Source organism: Sphaeramia orbicularis, chromosome 5, assembly GCF_902148855.1.
Source record: "Sphaeramia orbicularis chromosome 5, fSphaOr1.1, whole genome shotgun sequence".
NCBI lineage: Eukaryota > Metazoa > Chordata > Actinopteri > Kurtiformes > Apogonidae > Sphaeramia > Sphaeramia orbicularis.
In genome coordinates this window covers 53,297,066-53,314,885 of record NC_043961.1, presented here as the reverse complement: position 1 = coordinate 53,314,885, position 17,820 = coordinate 53,297,066, and the positions used below count along the sequence as shown (strand labels likewise).

The window sequence follows — 17,820 nt, the reverse complement described above, 5'->3', positions numbered from 1 at the left end:
AAATAATGCAAAACATTCATGCTAAATGTGCCAATGCTTTCCAAAACTATGTGTCTAATCATGTTCTTTATTTCCAACTATCATCATTACAGCAGACATCATGGGGCTTTTCTATTATTTACCAACTACTAAAATAATAAATTTGGAATCAAAAATAAATGTCTGGCTTTAAACACATGTAATTAATTTGTAAAAACCATGAGGATATAAGTACAGCATTAGAGCATGCTGCTGCAGTGTAATCATACATTGTGCAGTTATTGCAAGAACGTTTCATAAGCATCACAAGCAGAGCATAAAGTATAATGGGGAGAGGATTTAGTGAGATTCTGTGAGCAACCATGCAAAGTGTATTTGGAGTGAACTGCAGTATGTTTAGATAGAGGCTCGTATACCCTAGTTGTGTGACTATACTGTATATACACAGAGGTCAAGTCTGGTGGCTGTAAATCAGAGGATTCAATACTGAGGTGAGGGGGAAGTTGACTGTGGAATTGTTGAGTAAATGAGATGGCATGATTGGGAATGCTGGGAAAAGTTAATGGGTTTTTGTTGCCATTTGTCTTGCCATTGGTGACAGTCCTTTATAGGGATCCATTGCTGGTCTATAAATAATCACAGGGTCATGCATCGCACAAAGGTGAAGAGTTATGAGGGGGAAGAAGGGAAAGTTGTACAGGGGAAGACAAGAAGAGAGTGGGAGGGAGTAGAGCTACTGTGAGACAAGCAGTGTGGTGACATAAAAAGACAAATGCGGAGACTGAGTGATGTAAAGTGGAAGCGACCCCTGAGATGACATGCTGCAGGTGACTCACCATGAATCGTAGGTCGTCAAAACCATTGAGCAGGAACTTGCTCTCGTACTGCGGCAGCCCCACGTGCTCCAGCCACTCTCCCACCGGCTGGTCCAGGGCTTTACCACAGGCCCCATCTGCCGAGAGAGGGAAGCGCTTCAGCAGGGAGAAGCCGTTCAGCCGGTAGCAGCGGCACTCAGAGGACGACACATGGCATTGCCACATCATCCTCGGCCAGCAGAGGCAGAGCCGAGTGCAGCAGCACCAGGCGGGGTGGGGGGGAGACAGGGTCCAGGCTGGGGGTGAGGGGCTCCCACGGTACAGGCGGGGGCCCGGCTAACTCAAACACAGGAGGAGGAGGTTAGGAAGTGCTGCAGGCCCAGCTCAAGCACTGCAGGGGACGGACTAGGCTAATATACACCCACTGGTGTTAGTGTGACTGACTGGAAATGTCAGGCGAGGGTGGAGGTAGTGCAAGGAAGGAAGCCCATCTGAAGCTTGGTTCTGTTAGTTATGTTGGACTGAGCCACTGTGGCATCTTCCAACAAACAGGGCTCACTAAACATTCCTTTAGTGAGAAGATGAGCGAGTGTAAAACAAGTGCCTACGGCTAGTCCGAAAACATAACAATACTAAACACTACAAGTCTACAAGACTAGATAATTTTCAGACTGAGGAGGGGAAATGGAGATTACTTATCACTAAATAAGACATTTTCATACATCACACATAATATACTCTCCTTAAGCTACTCCCATAATTTTTTAAAACCACAAATTTCTCCACCAGATTGTAATACAGAAATATTGAGCTCCCCCAAAATAAATTTCTCAGAGTTTTAACCACATACTTGTAAAGCTCTGGCTGAGTCCCATGGCTTCATTGGTCAACCTCTTTGAGAGCTAAGACACGGCTCATACAATGAAGGTAGCAGCATTCTAAAGAAGTACTGTTGAGGTACTCGTGTTATTTTTGATCCAGGAATTCACATTTGCTTAAATCATTTTCCGTCCTGACTCCAGAGCCACAAGGAGTGCGGTCAGGTAGACATATTGTAAATCCTACATCAAAAAAGAAACGTTGGCTTAGGATTTCCACAGTGAGCTGATTCCAAACTCCTCAGTTCATTATCAAATCCAAGTATAGATTCCTTGATAAAGCTCCAGGTAAGCTGTCTGCTTGTGGAAAAAAGGCTTGCTGTCCTTGGAGGTGCCAGTGCTCCCTGTGCTGCCCAGCATTCATACTCTTCGACAGGCTGCTGACTGGCTGGCTGGCTGCGTGGCTCCGCCAGAGAACGTGCTTATCATCTCTCAAAGCAGTAAATCCAGGTTCAGATCCAACAGACGAAAAGGTGAGCCTATTGACTCTGAAGCAAGAATCACTGCAGGACCAAAAAAATGCAGGTTAAGCTAGCTCCTTCCTGAGGCAAGCGCCCTCCACTCCCACCCCAGCCCACCTGGTTCTCCTCCTCGCTGGGTACAGCTAGCAGCCTCTGTGCTCAGGGCAGAGGTTTGCTGCATCCCCTGCCTGTCTGAGACATGCAGGCAGCGCAGATGCAGTCACAGCAGCTGCTCCTGGCTCACACACGCTACCCCTCACTGCTCACAGGGCATAACGTCCTGACGCCGGCTACTTCTACACTGGAGACCACAAACCTGCCTCAACCTCAGCCACTGCTGCCACGTCCTTCCCACATCCACGACAGGCAACAGTGATCATCCCCCTTTCTCATCCGAGCAAATCCCTCAAGCTCTTCTTTTAACTCCCCCCCTTCCTCGTTCTCGTCTCTCTCTCTCTGCTCTTTCTTTCTTTCTTTCTCTCGCTCTCAATCTCATAGCCCCATTCCCATACTGTGTGATCGCACTGCAGGGCTGCCGTATGCTGCCTGATGAAGTGGGGTGCTGCTCCACGTAACCACCTCTCCCTCACTCACCCACTATATCAATTCCCCTCCCTCTGCTCCTCTCTCTCCCTCTCTCTCTCTCTCTCCCTCTCCCTCACTCTGTCTTGCTCCTTGCCTCTTGGTCTCAAGCACAGAGACAAATGCACAAATACACACTCCCTATCGTCTGCCTCTCTACCCCTTTCTATTTTTCTCCCCTTTTCTTACACAAACCCACACACTCGGTGTTCTTGTCTCTCTCTCTCTTTCTCTAACCTTACCCCACCTCTCTCCCTCTCTCCCCGCACTGCACTGATTAGAATTGCACAGAGGCACTCTGATCTTGCCAGTGCAGAAAGGACACCACCATCAGAAGCAAGGAACAAGCACTGAGAGCCCCAAATCACAGTTTTCTTTCCGCAAAGACTGACTAGAATGTAAAAGGATGACAGGGACCAGATTCCGTTCTGCAGGAGCATCACCAGTGTTTTAGGCTAACGAGGGATACTGAAACAAAGAGCCTTCTTGAGCCCCATCTTATTAGCAGATGGCTTTAATTCATTTACATCTTACTTTGATGATAGGACGAGGGGGGGCAGCATTGATTCAAGTCTCTAATGCACTGGTAAAGGCGAATGAGAGAAGAGAAGAGAAGAGAAGAGAAGAGAAGAGAAGAGAAGAGAAGAGAAGAGAAGAGAAGAGAAGAGAAGAGAAGAGAAGAGAAGAGAAGAGAGAATCTTGTCTCTTCTTTATCACACTCATTCATGCAGAATGACAGAAAAAAAGGCAGAGTCCATTAAGTAGTTCCAGATGCTCGTGTCACATCAACCATTTTTAGAGCACAACTGGGGCTACTTACAGTATTACGCTTGTATAAACAAATACGATAATGCAAATCTAAAATTCAGACTGACTTTTGGTAAAAAAAAGGACTCGGTGTCATGTGACTTGAATCTGCATGGGAGTTGGAAGCTTTAGCGCCCACCTATGTAGGGGCTGATCACTTGCATTATCTGGGTACAGCATAATTACGCAGGCCTGGAAGCTGCTTGCAATCACCTCACACATCCCCAGTCGGCCAGTCAGCGCAGGCAGAGGAGGTGCCAACAGAGGAAGGCAAAGTGAAGGGCTATTGATTGAACCTGCTTCGTAATTGGCCGCCTGTACCCCTGTTGGTCTGCGTTAACTCTCAGGTAAAAGGCCAGGTCAGGTCTCCGTGACCCGTCAGTCATCCTCAAAGACCAGTGCCCGTCATTCGTTATCAGGAAGACAAGCGGCTGTCAGATTCGCTCCGACTGAAGAGAATGACGGAAAGAGGGAACGAGGAGGAAGGGGAGAGGGAGAGAATGAGCAGGAGACTGATAAGAGACAGAAAAAGACTAATGGAGGAGGAGACGATGAAACATATGGGTGAGATAAGATGGTAATAGGAAGTAAGAGGGATTGAAGTGGACTAATTATGATTCACTACGAGATCGCACAATTCCTACTCCTCCTTCTTTACTCTTTCCTCCTGAGCTTCATGCCAAAGTCAGTGCTTACTCCACAATATCCATACAAAGACGGTTAAAAATACCAGCCACCCCATCCAATTACTTCCATTCATTTGGGACAGCAACACCTCCCACGATAGTAGGACCTAATTACTGACTGACAGAGTATCCAATGGGGGAACTGGGTCACTGTCTTATCCCATGTTAAGCAGGCCAAGCTGTCAAATCTATCAAGGGGTTTCTGTCCTGTTTGAGCACAGCTTGGTCTAGACTTGGCTACGCCGAGCACCCCGAAAGACCTATTTACAGAAGGAAATGGTAGAGGTTGTGCCTAGATAAAACTGTGCCTCTTTATCAGAGCGGCAGAAAAGCACTAGCTCCTTGTCAACACACCCAAGCACAGGAGAAAATGAGCCGCAAAGCTGAATTAATTCAGGGAAACTGAAGGCGGACTCTTTTCCTTTGAACGTCAGAGTGTGCCTGTACACAAACCAAGCTGATGCCTCCTGTGTGCTGTTAGCTGAGCTCTCTCACCACTCCCTCTCTCTTTCTTAAGCTCATTTACTGTTTCTTAGCGAACAATCGAAGCACTCGTGATGGGCAACTTCATCCTTGGACATGCAGGAAGTCAAGAAATTACAGGTTTCGTTTAAGTGGCGACATGGCACAAAAATGTGATTTTTAAAAATGTAAGGTTTTAGGATTAACTGACCATCTTCGGATGCTGATATGACAATTACAACAACCAAGAAAAATATGGAAATATGAAAACGCAAAAGCATTGGTGGAGAGCGGGGTTTTCCCTATTCTGTTAAATAGAATAACAAGGCTTGGATGAATAGTGACATTTAGGTCTACCCACTTCTCTTCCTTCTCTCAGTGATGATACATGTTTGTTGCGTTTTATTACTCTGTGGAATAAGAAGTATGACCTCTTTAATAAGTGACACGTATAAAAACAGCAACAAAGGCATCCCTGCAACCTCAGGAACAACTTGTGCAAAATCTTTGCTTAAAATCGGAGCAGCAACTGCATGACTCAGCTGAATCTGGGACACTTTCAGCATGCTGTTCTTCAAACAACGTCTATAAATAGCACACACCTATATGGTGAAAAAAACAAAACGAAAAAAAAAAAAACACCAACATATTTCTTCTTATGTAATGAGGAATAACCTCAGGTCTTCATTGTTAGGATAACACAATTAGTCTGGGTGTGCAGAAGGTTGTGTTACGGTTAAAATCATAAATTAACACTCCCAAGGAAGACAGACCTTGTGATATAATCTTTTGTGCTGAAATTATATCGCATATAAATTATATGATATACATAAGTAATTTGGTTGCATTTTATCAGAAATTCACCATGGTTAAAAAGCTGTTAACATGGAATCATTTAGTATAACATTTCAAAATACATTAAATTATGTAAAATGTCACAATATAGTGTTCATTCATCTCAACGCATCGACATGATTTTATTTTAACCTCACATTCTTCATTTGCAGCTCCCCTAGATTTAAGAGCTAACACGAGAAACCAAAAGATTTATCATTTCATTAAAAAAGTTTCATGTTCCTAACACTGTATGTACTCAACACTGAATTAAAAAAGTTCTCATCATATCCTATCCTAAGATCTAATCCTGAGTAATACACTAATGTGGATGTGAATAAACTATGATACAGCTCATTTCTTATTCTGCATTCTTACTTGTTACCCATTTTTCACTTCACGTTTTACCTTTTCTGTTCTGTCCTTTAGCTTAGGTGGTATTACAGTTTGCTGTGGTCAGCAGATTGTTAGTGCATGAAGCATACTGCGCATAACTAATGGAAATTTTTATCTCAATAAATCTGATGAGACTTCCAAAAAGCAAAGTTGTAGTACTCACCTAGAGAAGCTGCTACACAAGACATGGAACCTCCTTATAGCTGGAATAAGAAAGTAAGTACCTCTCTTAACAAGGGAGGTTTACCCTGTATCAACTCAGGAGGGTTATTTAAACAAACTGAGCTGACGCCAGCTGGCTTCTTCCTCTGCACAGCCTGAAGGACACTTGATGAAGCATAATATCAATTGAAGCGGTAGTGAAATATACAGTAGCTCCAGAAAAGACAATAAGACTGTGAGGGGAATTTAGAATTAGATTTCCCATAAAGTGGCAACCTTATGTAACAAGTAACAACAATCAGGTGCCAAGGAAATGTCAGTGTGATTCACTGTGAGTTTAAGGACAACATTACTACCCTCCAGTCTTTCTGAAGGTGTGTTTGAATACTAATGGCAGCTCTAAAAGGTGTCGCTCCTTGCAAATTTAAAGGCTGTAGAACGTTTGTTTGTCACCAACATTATCTTCAACTGCCATTCATTAAACTCCATGAGACCATTATCAATGTAGCACCTAAGTAATTAAGAGGTATATGAATGGCTAATGAATGAGACTCACTTAATCACTTTTGTCATTCAGCATCAATTAACCAATGAATTACACATTACACACTCGAGTGATGGAAGGAAGGTAAGCAAATGTGTTTGTCCAGTACAAATTTCGAGTACTTGGACTTTATTTTACTTGACAGTTGATGCAACTTCAGTATAAAGCATAAAGTAGCTGAAATAAGCTCAAACTTAAACATGCACGGCAGTAAAATGCAACTGACTTGCAGTGAGAGATGATAGGGTCTCTGCTAGGGGTGTGTATTGGCAAGAACCTGGCAATACGATACAAATCACAATACTAGGATCACGATACGATATATCACGATATATCATGATACAGTTAAAAAGGCAATTTTTTGTTTGTTTCTTTTTTTAATGAATATTTCCTTGAAGAATTGAATTACACCAGAAATATGCACAAATACTAAACCCATTTTTATTTGATCACAAAAGGATCTGATGCTATATCATCAAATTTTAAGGCGTTAAAACTTAAATGATGTTTTACAGACATTACAGTTTAAGATCCTGTTCAAATGTTCATATTCTATTAGTTCAGAACTAATATCAAAACATTATTTCTGTGCAATCCCAACAAATTAAAGAATAAAAGAGTGTTAAATAATAATGAATAAAATACAAACAAGAAAGAAAAACAAAATGAATCTCCACAATATCTACATTTGAATAAATACCTAAAAATATCAATACAGTATTGTGAAATGAAATATCGTGATATATTGCAGAACCGATATTTTCTTACACCCCTAGTCTCTGTAACTAAATACAGAACCATGTACTGGGAGGGTCAGATGTGATGGTTGAGGAGATATATTATTGTAAGACTCACTATAGTGTTTTTAAAGGACAATTCTGAACATTTTGTCTTTAAGTAGAGAGTCTAAACACTTCTATGACTGTACTTGTGCCTCTACCTAAGAATACATGAATTGGGGCTCGGGAGGTAGAGCGGGTCGTCCAATAAACGAAGGGTTGGCGGTTCGAAACCCGCTCTGTCCTTGAGCAAGACACTTCACCCACCTTGTCTCCGGTGTCACTCACACTGGTGTGAATGTTTGGTGGTGGTCAGAGGGGCTGTTTGGCGCAAATTGGCCTGCCCCAGGGCGCTTTGGGTGACTTGAAAAGCGCTATAGAAATCTAATCCATTATAACTATTAAACTCCATTGTCATTCAAATTAAATAAAATTCTACATCATGGGCATAAAAAACATAGTATCATATTACCTGAGCTTGGTTTGGATTTGGATGTTTCAATTCCTGCTCCAATCAAGTTCATGATCTTCTCAATCTGTTACAGACAACAAACACAGAGGACAAGAGTCAAGAAATACTCTAAATTAACCAAAAGTAACAAAACAATGTTCAAGACAATACAACACAGTCGAAGTTTGTGCTTGAGTCTACATTGTAATGGGAATTTGTTGTTTGTTGATGGTGTCTGTTTCTATTACTAAGTTAGCTGAAGCTAGTGTGACTCCTGTAGAGGCACAGAAGAGAAGCACTGAAGAATTTACAAGAGTATAAAGATTTTTTTTCTCTACTTAATCTAAACTGCAGGTTGTTGATGTACAGTAGATATAAGCAAACATTCATTACAGTCTGTAACTTAAAAATTTAGTTTTTTGATGTCAGCAAATGTGTAGGTCCCAGTACCAAACAGACTGCAACACAAACTTCACACAAGCACAAAAGCACATGTGACCACTGACAGGAGAAGTGGTAATAATATGGATTATTTCATTACAATGGGACCTTTCACTGGGTTGCATATATTAGGAAGAAAATAAACATTTAGTCGTCGAAGCTGAATGTGTTAGAAGCAGAAAAATGAGCAACATAAGGAACTGAGTGACTTTGACCCGGTCCATATTGTAATGGTGATGACTGGGGTCAGAGCATCTCCACAACTGCAGGTCTTGTTGGGTGTTCCTGGTCTGCAGTGGTTAGTACCGACCAAAAATGGACTAAAGAAGGACATCCCAATCTCAGGACAACGGACCATCTGTGGGAGGTGATGGACAAATAAATCTGATCCATGCAGGTCCACCTCCCTTCTTCCAGGACTTCAGGGATCTGCTGCTAATGACTTTGTCCAGAAACCACAGCAGACCTTCAGAGGTCTGATGGAGTCCAGGCCTCAGGTCAGAGCTGTTTTTAGCTTACCGGCCGACAGGTCGTAAGCTATTGTCGTCATGCGGCGTCCAGCGTCGTTGTCATCGTCATCTGTCGTCGTGTGTTACAAAAATTTCAATCGTCTTCTTCTCCGAAAGTACACTTCCGATTGACTTCAAACTTGGTATACAGCTTCTTTATGATGATGTCAACAAAAGTTAGTGAAATTATTTGGATCCGGATCTGATCCTGGATTTGGTGCGACTTTGAAAAATTTGCCCATTATAAGAGATAGGAAGTGGATTGATACAATAAATCAGTAAATATAAATGATATCAATTTGGAATTTGAATTTTTTCAGATCTGATTGGAATATGACCAAAACATGGGCTATTTCTGTAATATAATAAATACACATAACTGGGTGATAATAAATGGCATCTGGATAAATTTCCCAAAGCTTTTAATTTGGCCGGTAAGCTACAGGGCCATTGGTCCTATTTTCGTGGAAAAAGGGGAACCCACACAATATTAGACAGATGGTAATTATGTTATAGTCCCATAGATGTTCGATTGGTTGAGATTTGGTTGTTATTCTTCAGACACTTTTGGAAGGTACAAACCACTTTACACTGGGAGTAAACAACAAGACCTGGAGATGCTCTGACCCATCACAATTTCTCTGTGGTCAAAGTTTCTCAGATTCCTACTCCTGCCTATTTTTCTGTTTCCAACACATCAACTTCAAGAGCTAAATGTTCACTTTCTGCCTAATATAGTAACAGGTCCCATTGGAACGAAAAAATCTGAATTAATAGCATTAAATATGTCTGTGTAGGTTCTCATTTGCCCAAGTCATCATTCTTCTTGGTAGTTGTTCTCGGTTCAGCTAGACTGGTTCAGCACTTCAGAAAATAACTTCCTCAGTTCAGAACTGAAGAAGTCTCTTGGATGAGAGACAAAACATTTTCAAAAGATCTAAACCAGTCCAGTTCAACTGAGAAAAACTACCAAGAACAAAATTAATAGCACTTTGCTTGTCAGTGGTCAGAATGTTAAAGAAGTGATATTTTGCTTCTTAAAATGGATTTATGCATTTTAAAACATTTCCCTGTGGTCTACATAAACTGTAAATACTATGCTTGGGTCTGAATTCTTCATTAATTAAACTCCACAGGTCCATCCTCAACCCTATTTCAGTAATGACATGAGAAAGGTCGTTTTGAGCGCTGGCCCTTTAAATGTAAAGGGGCCACTTTACGCCCGACCCCCTCCAGGTTGTTGACAGTGCTGCTCTGTCCCGTTCAGCCACTTGTGTTCATTAATACAAACAACAACTGAACATTGTAGGTAATTGGCTCAAAGTTTGGACATATTTTCAGTATGGACTACAACCGCTGCTGCTGACAAACAACTGTGGCGTACTCGGAGAAATGTTCAACGGAAGTCTTGACCTTATATGTACAAATGTCATGACATAACTAGTTATAGACGCAACAAATTAAGAAGGAATTAAAATGGGCTGTAGAAATCCACTCAATTTTTGGCAAAATGAATATAAAGATAGCTTTGCAGCACCTGGAGGGTTCTAATTCAAACTTTTTGAACTAACAGGGTCCCCAAATACACAAATAAATGTACCAAAGACAAATAAAAGTGGGTTTAGCAAAATATGACCCCTTTAAGGCTGATCGACGTATGAATCTTACATATTGGACTTTTAAGACATGTACATTACTGTAAGAGAGGAGGTTTATCTGTAGTTGGACTAGTTAGAAAACAGGAATGCAGATGGAGTGGTACTGGGTGAGGATTTAGGAACACTGCAGAGGGTGTTGGGACGGAGGCGTACTGTTTAGCAATGATGGATTACGAGCAACAGCCAAACGTGGACAGCAATTCAATGACTAACCCACCACTCAGCAAAAACACAGCAGGGTGATAGGGTGAATTACAATCTTAAAGCTTTTGAAACTTCAAATTATTGGAAGCTGAGAGAAAGACCTTTAGACAAGTTCACACTGCATGAACCCAACCTCCAGAGATTCAGATCGGTTGCTGACTGCTTCCCAGTGAGTATTTGATTGCCCTCTCAGACCTTTATTATTTAAGCTTCACAGAATAAGGCAACAGCTTACTGCAAGGTTAAGTGAGCACAATGCTGCATGTAGGAGATTACAGAGCCACTGAAAGAAGAGTTGTTTAGGGGCTTAGAGCCAGACATGTTTATTTAAGTAGTCTCTGACTTTCCAGGAGAGCCAAAATACATTTCCAGGTTGCTTGCTTTTGTTTGTTTTCCTGAATAACTGAACAGCAGCTCAACTCCAAACACAGTGCAAGACGCAGTATCTGTTATCCAGTGCTGATACCTAAAATTAAAGTAGGACAAGCTATAAATATTGTTGATATTTTCATTTCCAATACACTGGATTAGTATCAGTCGTGACGCTAATCAAACATCCGACATACTGTGATCAATTTAACCTGTTTCCTATTCCAATCCTGTCTCCTGAAAAAATGTTACCTTCATACGGCTCTGCAAACAACTGATATGTATAATCTCAATGTAATTTGTCATTGAAGAACACGGTGGTTTTTTGCCTTTCCTCAAAAGCAGGAGGAGATTGGGCTGGATAGTTCACATACAAACTCCATTACTTTTTTTCATTTTTGAGGGAGTATTTTGTGTGTAGAGACTGAGGAGCAAGACAGGAAAAGTAAGAAAAGGGGGTAGGGGAATACTATGCAGTAAATGGTTCAGACAGCCAGGAACTGAACCAGGGACTCAGGGTATTTGTGCCCATGTGGTATGTGTCATTTAGCTATTGGTTAAAAATTCATGACTTTTCCACCAAAGAGCAGAGTTTACAATTTGAACACTAGGGATAGGTAAAAAAAATGGATTTGATCGATTTTGGATCAATTTCTTTTTAATTTTGCGTTATCAATTAATGGTGGATGAGATCGATTTGTCAGACCAGGACCACGAGTAAATGACCCAGAAACCACCAACGCGGAAGGGCGGCCGGTTCTGTCTCGCAAGCCCATCGTGGAGAGTCTTGGTTGTGCTTGCAACAGTTCTGGCGTGGGAGGAACGCGGAGGGAAGAGTGGGGAAAACCCCTCAGCGGGAGGTTCTCCTGGCCTCAAACTCGAACATGCAGAGCGGAGGAACTGGCCGGCAGAGGCGGGTCGTGGAAGCCACTTGTTCTAGAACTATTAACTTCGATCACCTGTGGCTGAGTGCAGAGTTAGAGGAATAGTAAAGCAGAAATCACAAAGCTCCGCCCACCCTCCCCCTCCAGTGAGTTTCTTTTACCAAGGGCCCAACATGATTCTGTTTCAGGGGGGCCAAACTGGTGTCAGTGCCCCAGGGTGATAGTAATGTGCCTTAAGGCTGGAAGCACAAGCCATAAAACAGAATAAAGATGATGAAGAAGTCCGTTCTGAGCCACTGTAGAAACATGGCAATATTTCTGTCCTGTTCATTATTTCAGAGCAGATTCATCTGTTTACTTCTGAAATGTCATATTTATTTCCTTTCTAATATCAATATTGATTCTCTGTTACATGGCTGCAGTAGTCAAATAATCAAGTTACAACTCAAAATTGTACTTTGGTATCACTAAATGAATCTGAATCAATCAATTAATACTGAATCAAATCAAATCAAATCGCAATTAATCGATTCAGAACCTTATGAATCGAAATCAAATGGATTAGGGAAATTGGCCATGATACCCAGCCCTATTGAACACCCATAACCATTCCATAGTCTTTAGGAAAAAACTGTGGTTTGGTTTTAATATGACTAACAACCAAAAACTAGTCTAGTCCTGCTGCGATTAGTTGACGTAATCGACCATGAAAACTAGTCGACAGCAAGTTTTTTTAGTCAAAGTGTCATTTTACTATTGACCAACTATTTCTTTTTGGTCTCCCTGCCATTTCAAACACAGTAGGAATGGATTCTCCATGCAACCGCTACCAGAGACAAGCCATGGGTTAGCCGCAATGGCACAGGTATGCCGCGGCACCTGGGCAATCCATATCAGCATTGGCGCCTGCAGACGTACGGCCATGCCTCAAAGAGAGAGAGAGACAAACCCCCGTCTCATAAATGTCTCAAGACCCCCCCCCCCCCCCCCCCCCGACCCCTTTGTAAAGTCTTCTCCAGTACATCTGAAATCTTCTCAATGGGGTTCAGGTTTGCACGCTGTAATGGCCAATCCATGAGTGAAAATTATGTCTCATTCTCCCTGAACCACTATCTCACAATTTGAGCCTGATAAATCCTGACATTGTCATCTTATAACATGCCTGTGTCATCAGCAAACAAATGCACTGATTTGTCCCTGGTCATTCAGTTTATTTAGGTTGATCTGACCTCAATCTTTGGACACATAGGGCAGGATCTATCAAAGGTTTGCGAGTATTAAAACGTGTGCAAACTCATTGCACACGCAAAAAAAATGTACAAACTGATTTACTAACAGTGCACAATAAGGGTTACGTCTTTCAAAGGTGCAAAATAGCGCATCTGCATCCAGTTTGTACATTTGACACAATGAATATGCAATTTGGGGCATTTACGTGCAGTTGTGCGTGTGCTAGGAGGAAAAAATGTAAATATATTAATTTAGCACACGCAAAATGATTTATCAAACCCGAAAGCAATTTTGCTGATAGAAACTGCGTCTATATTTAACACGTCTCAAACGGAGGAGCAAATGGGTTGGATGCGTAATTGCGCACACATGGAAGTAGTTAGGAGACATCAAAATGATGAAACGAGATGCAGAGAACGCATTTTTCACCCTCATGTGAACATTTTTGGAATGACGGAAGAAAAAATAATTGAGAAATATGCCCCCCTACCCCCCACCCACACACAAACACACACACACTTTACGGGACTCTTTTCCACTCCTGATGATTGTGATTAAAAATACGCACTGACATTTGGCTACAGTGTGACAAAATTATGTGTGCCTGACAGTCATTCAATCCAATTACCCATGTGCACACACACACACACACACACACACACACACACACCCCTTTAAAAAGAAAAATAAATGAATGAATGAGTCATGCAATACCTTCTATGACAAAACTCCTCCAACGTTACATTTCCGTGCGTCTGGATCATTCAGTCTCTGTTCCCATTAGTGCTGCTGTATCCCAGAGCAGTTTCTACAGCGTACTGTCTCCAGTAGCGCACGCAAAACCCTCATTTCAATAGGGCAGTCTCCGAGACTTTTGCACCTGTTGTAATTTGCGCAAGCAATCTTTGTAAATCACCCACAAACCGTGGTCACACCCCACACACAAAATTCTAGATTGCGCAAGCAAATTACTATACGCAAATTGAGATCTTAGTAGATCCGGCCCATAGTGTTACTGAACCTACACACTGCCCTCATGGGCTTGTACGGTAGGCACTAGGCATGGCAAGGCAAGGCAGATTTATTTGTATAGCACAATTCATACACAGGGCAATTCACAGTGCTTTACAAAAATGGAAAAGAGACAGGTTAAAAACACACAATTACAATTAAAACATAATCAATAAAACATAAATAATAATCAATTAAAACAAAGTAAAAGAGAAGAGTGCAGATAGAACCCTTTCAGTTGTTATATGCACAGTTGAACAGAGCTGTTTTCAGCCTGGACTTAAACATTGTCAGAGTAGAGGCCTGTCTGACATCATCAGGAAGACTGTTCCAGAGTTTAGCTGCATAGAACTGAAACGCAGCTTCACCCTGTTTAGTCCTGACTCTGGGCACCAGCAAAAGACCAGTCCCTGAGGTTCTCAGGGTCCCAGATGGTTCATATGGGACCAACATGTCACAAATGTACTTTGGAGCTAGACCATGGAGAGACTTATAAATGAGCAGAGCTGTTTTAAAGTCTATTTTCTGAGCGACAAGAAGCCAGTGCAGAGATCTAAGCACAGGACTAATATGGTCGTACTTCCTGGTTCTAGTCAGGACTCGAGCAGCAGCATTCTGGATGTACTGCAGCTGTCTGACAGCTGGTTTAGAGAGTCCAGTGAGAAGGCTGTTACAGTCATCTAACCTGCTAGAGATAAATGCGTGGATAAATTTGTCTAAGTCTGGTTTAGACAGTAAACCTTTGATTCTGGCAATGTTTTTGAGGCGGTAAAAGGCTGATGATGTAATTGATTTATTGTGGTTGTTAAAGTTTAGGTCTGAGTCCATTATTACCCCTAGATTTCTAACCTGGTTTTTAGCTTTTAGAGTTACAGGTTCCAGATGACTGCTGACACTTTCTCTGGGTGATGATGGGTAATCACTTCATCCACCTCTCTTCTCATCCTGATACACCCATCACTCTGGAACAGGGTCAATCTGGACTCATCAGAAACCAGTCTTAATGGGGTTAAAAAAATTGTTGCACTGAAAAATACTAATCACTGCAGTAATTATTCAATTAAAGGATCTGAACTATTTGCTTGGTTAAAACCACATGAGGTTTTGTATGGTAAACCGCCCAGGGTAAATCATGACTAAGACAACAGAAAGTGGTGTATTCAAACACAAAATTACTCTTATGATTCATTTTCTGGTTTGCATCAGTTATGTCATATGTGGTTTAGTGGTGTTCCTGCTGTGTGAGACCTTCAAAAAAGTGAAAAAAGAGGTCTTCAATACTACAACAGTATTAGTCATTACACTAGGAGTCATTTTTAATTATGTCTTTATGGAGTTTTTTGGCATTAAATCAGCCCTATGTGTAAACAGTTTAATAATGCTATCACTTCTGAGGCACAGTTCTCATTCTAGCTTCATTCTATTCCAACACTATGTTGGCCTAGAGCAGTTAAAACCCAATACACTGAAAATGAAACTCTAAAATGTTATGTTTTCTGTTCACTTTCATCGTATAACAGTGCCTCTGCATGCATACATAGTGCACATACTGCCTACTCAGTTTTTTGGTCATGTTGTCTTGTATAAAAATGATGAGCATGCTTTGAACCAGTTTAGTATGTAGATTTTAAAGGGATGAACAAGAGAGAGCTAGTCTCAGATTAGTAGTCTGCATCTGCAAATACCCTGAACTGAGGAATCAAAATAAGCAGAGGAAAAGGAAAAGTTGGATCAGTGCCTCCCTATACCACGCCACAGTTAATTAAAAACAACTGAGGCGAGATAAGTTGGTATCCTAATCTCTCCTTTCTAGGCTCCGTCTCATTAGAAATCTACATATAAGGACAGCGAATTACTAATTTTGCTTAAGCCTCGCTGGGGAATATGTTGTATTTTTAAGCATCCAATGTCCTATTGTACAGTATTATAGTTAAACATTTTCACTGGTTAACTGTAAGCAATTTGTCAGAATGGCACACTTTTGCTGACACATCATACAGAGTACCTCTATCCACAAAAAAATCCATTAAAAAAGAAGAAACTCCATAACATTCAATATTATATGGATACTGTAAATGAAAAAAAAAAAAAAATGGAAGCACCACCTATGTTTTGACAATTTTAAGTAAGGCAATTAGCAAGCTGTGGTTACCCTAAATTTTGTGTGAAAACTATCACAAATCAGCAAGGGGACTAAATTTAGAATCACTGGAGTGATTTATTCACAATCAGCAATGAAGATTTAGAGAGCCTGAAAAGCTGATTCTGCTTTCACTAGTGACACCAGAGACACAGCCAGGCTTATTTGATGTAATATTTAGTGTTTGAAAAAGCCCTATGCACTTTGCTAGTGGCATCAACACTGTGGAAAAGCCTTGATTCATTTGGAAGTCAGGCACGTGGGACGCGTGGCATATGCCTGAAGCAATACAGACCTCACATTACTCTTTGAATTAACCCAGTTACATTCTATATCACACACACACCAGGACTGCATTACGTCTCAGCCTGAGTGCACCTATATTCAAACCTGTCACCAAAATCCGCTTCTTAAGTAAACCAGCCTCATCACAGAGAAAGTGCTCAAACATTTCATAACATCATGCCTTGTCCACTGGAGTTAAATATTTAGTACACGGCTAGAAATTCATAGAAAATATTACTTGCTCAATACAAATTTTTAGAATAAAATGAAGTTATTTTACAGTTCGGCTAAAATTTGCTTAGTGGTCTTATTTATGTCTTTGTGCATAAGAAATCAATATAAGTGAATCCCCAAAGGAACTTTGTGTTGGTAAATGCAAGTTACGCAACTTTACAGGATTTCAGTTCTGTTGCAACATGTTGATGCTCATATGAACTATGTTTTCAGCTCAAAATGTTCAGTTTCATCACAATTAATGCTATATTTTCATGTCACAAATGGCCAAGTTATATCTGAACTGAATTTACCTGAAAAACAAATATTCTGTTCTTTTAGATTCCCCAATTTTTCTTACAAGATTATATACTACATATCATGTTTTATTTTTACAGGTTGCAATATGGAGTATGGTGCTGATCCATCCTGCTTATGTTACACCAATACATACATTAAGAATGTCACACGTCACTTTTTAAATCAACAGTTTTCTAATAATAAGCATTTTTATAAAGAAATAACAATTCTATATTGTTATTTACTCTTTAGTATGATGATAAACTATACAATAAATAATTCTGATACTAGTTTTTGCACAGGGATCATTTGTGGAAACGGTGACATGGCTGCAGCGCATCAGTATGATGGGACCCATAACAACCATGTCACATCCGTCCACTGCCACATTTTGTGTTTTTGTGTCAGCTGTTATTGTTTTAGATCCACAATACTAACATTTATGAATAAGAGGAGAATTAGCAATAGTAAGTATATAAGTTTATTACTAATATAGTACTGGTACTGACCAGAGCATCATGGGTAATGTCACGTCCGTCCACCAGCAAAAGTTTCCACATACACGTGCTATTCCAAATCCAATATTTCTGAAAATATAGCTTCCACTGTCAAATAATATCAGTAGTCTGTGCACAAATGTATTAGCATTATTTCAACACAGTTCTATGCATTTCTTACAACTTTTTTTTTGTGACAAAAATGGCCACTCATTTGACCCCCTAAGTAAATTTTAGCGGAGT

The 17,820-nt window shown here is 40.8% G+C and overlaps 1 protein-coding gene across 4 annotated transcripts in view; it reads right to left on the bottom strand.

The window, feature by feature from the left end:
• anks1ab (ankyrin repeat and sterile alpha motif domain containing 1Ab) overlaps window positions 1-17,820 on the bottom strand; it is an 81,190-nt gene that overhangs the window by 46,570 nt on the left and 16,800 nt on the right. For 2 of the 4 annotated variants that reach the window (XM_030133685.1, XM_030133686.1), the window contains exons 3-4: window positions 7,858-7,921; window positions 816-931 (exon numbers count right to left, since the gene is read on the bottom strand). In XM_030133685.1, coding sequence (XP_029989545.1) covers window positions 816-931; window positions 7,858-7,921 — 180 coding nt within the window. Of the gene's footprint in view, window positions 1-815; window positions 932-1,644; window positions 2,241-6,063; window positions 6,301-7,857; window positions 7,922-17,820 lie in introns of those variants that run through there. The other 2 variants (XM_030133688.1, XM_030133687.1) reach the window with 2 other exon arrangements.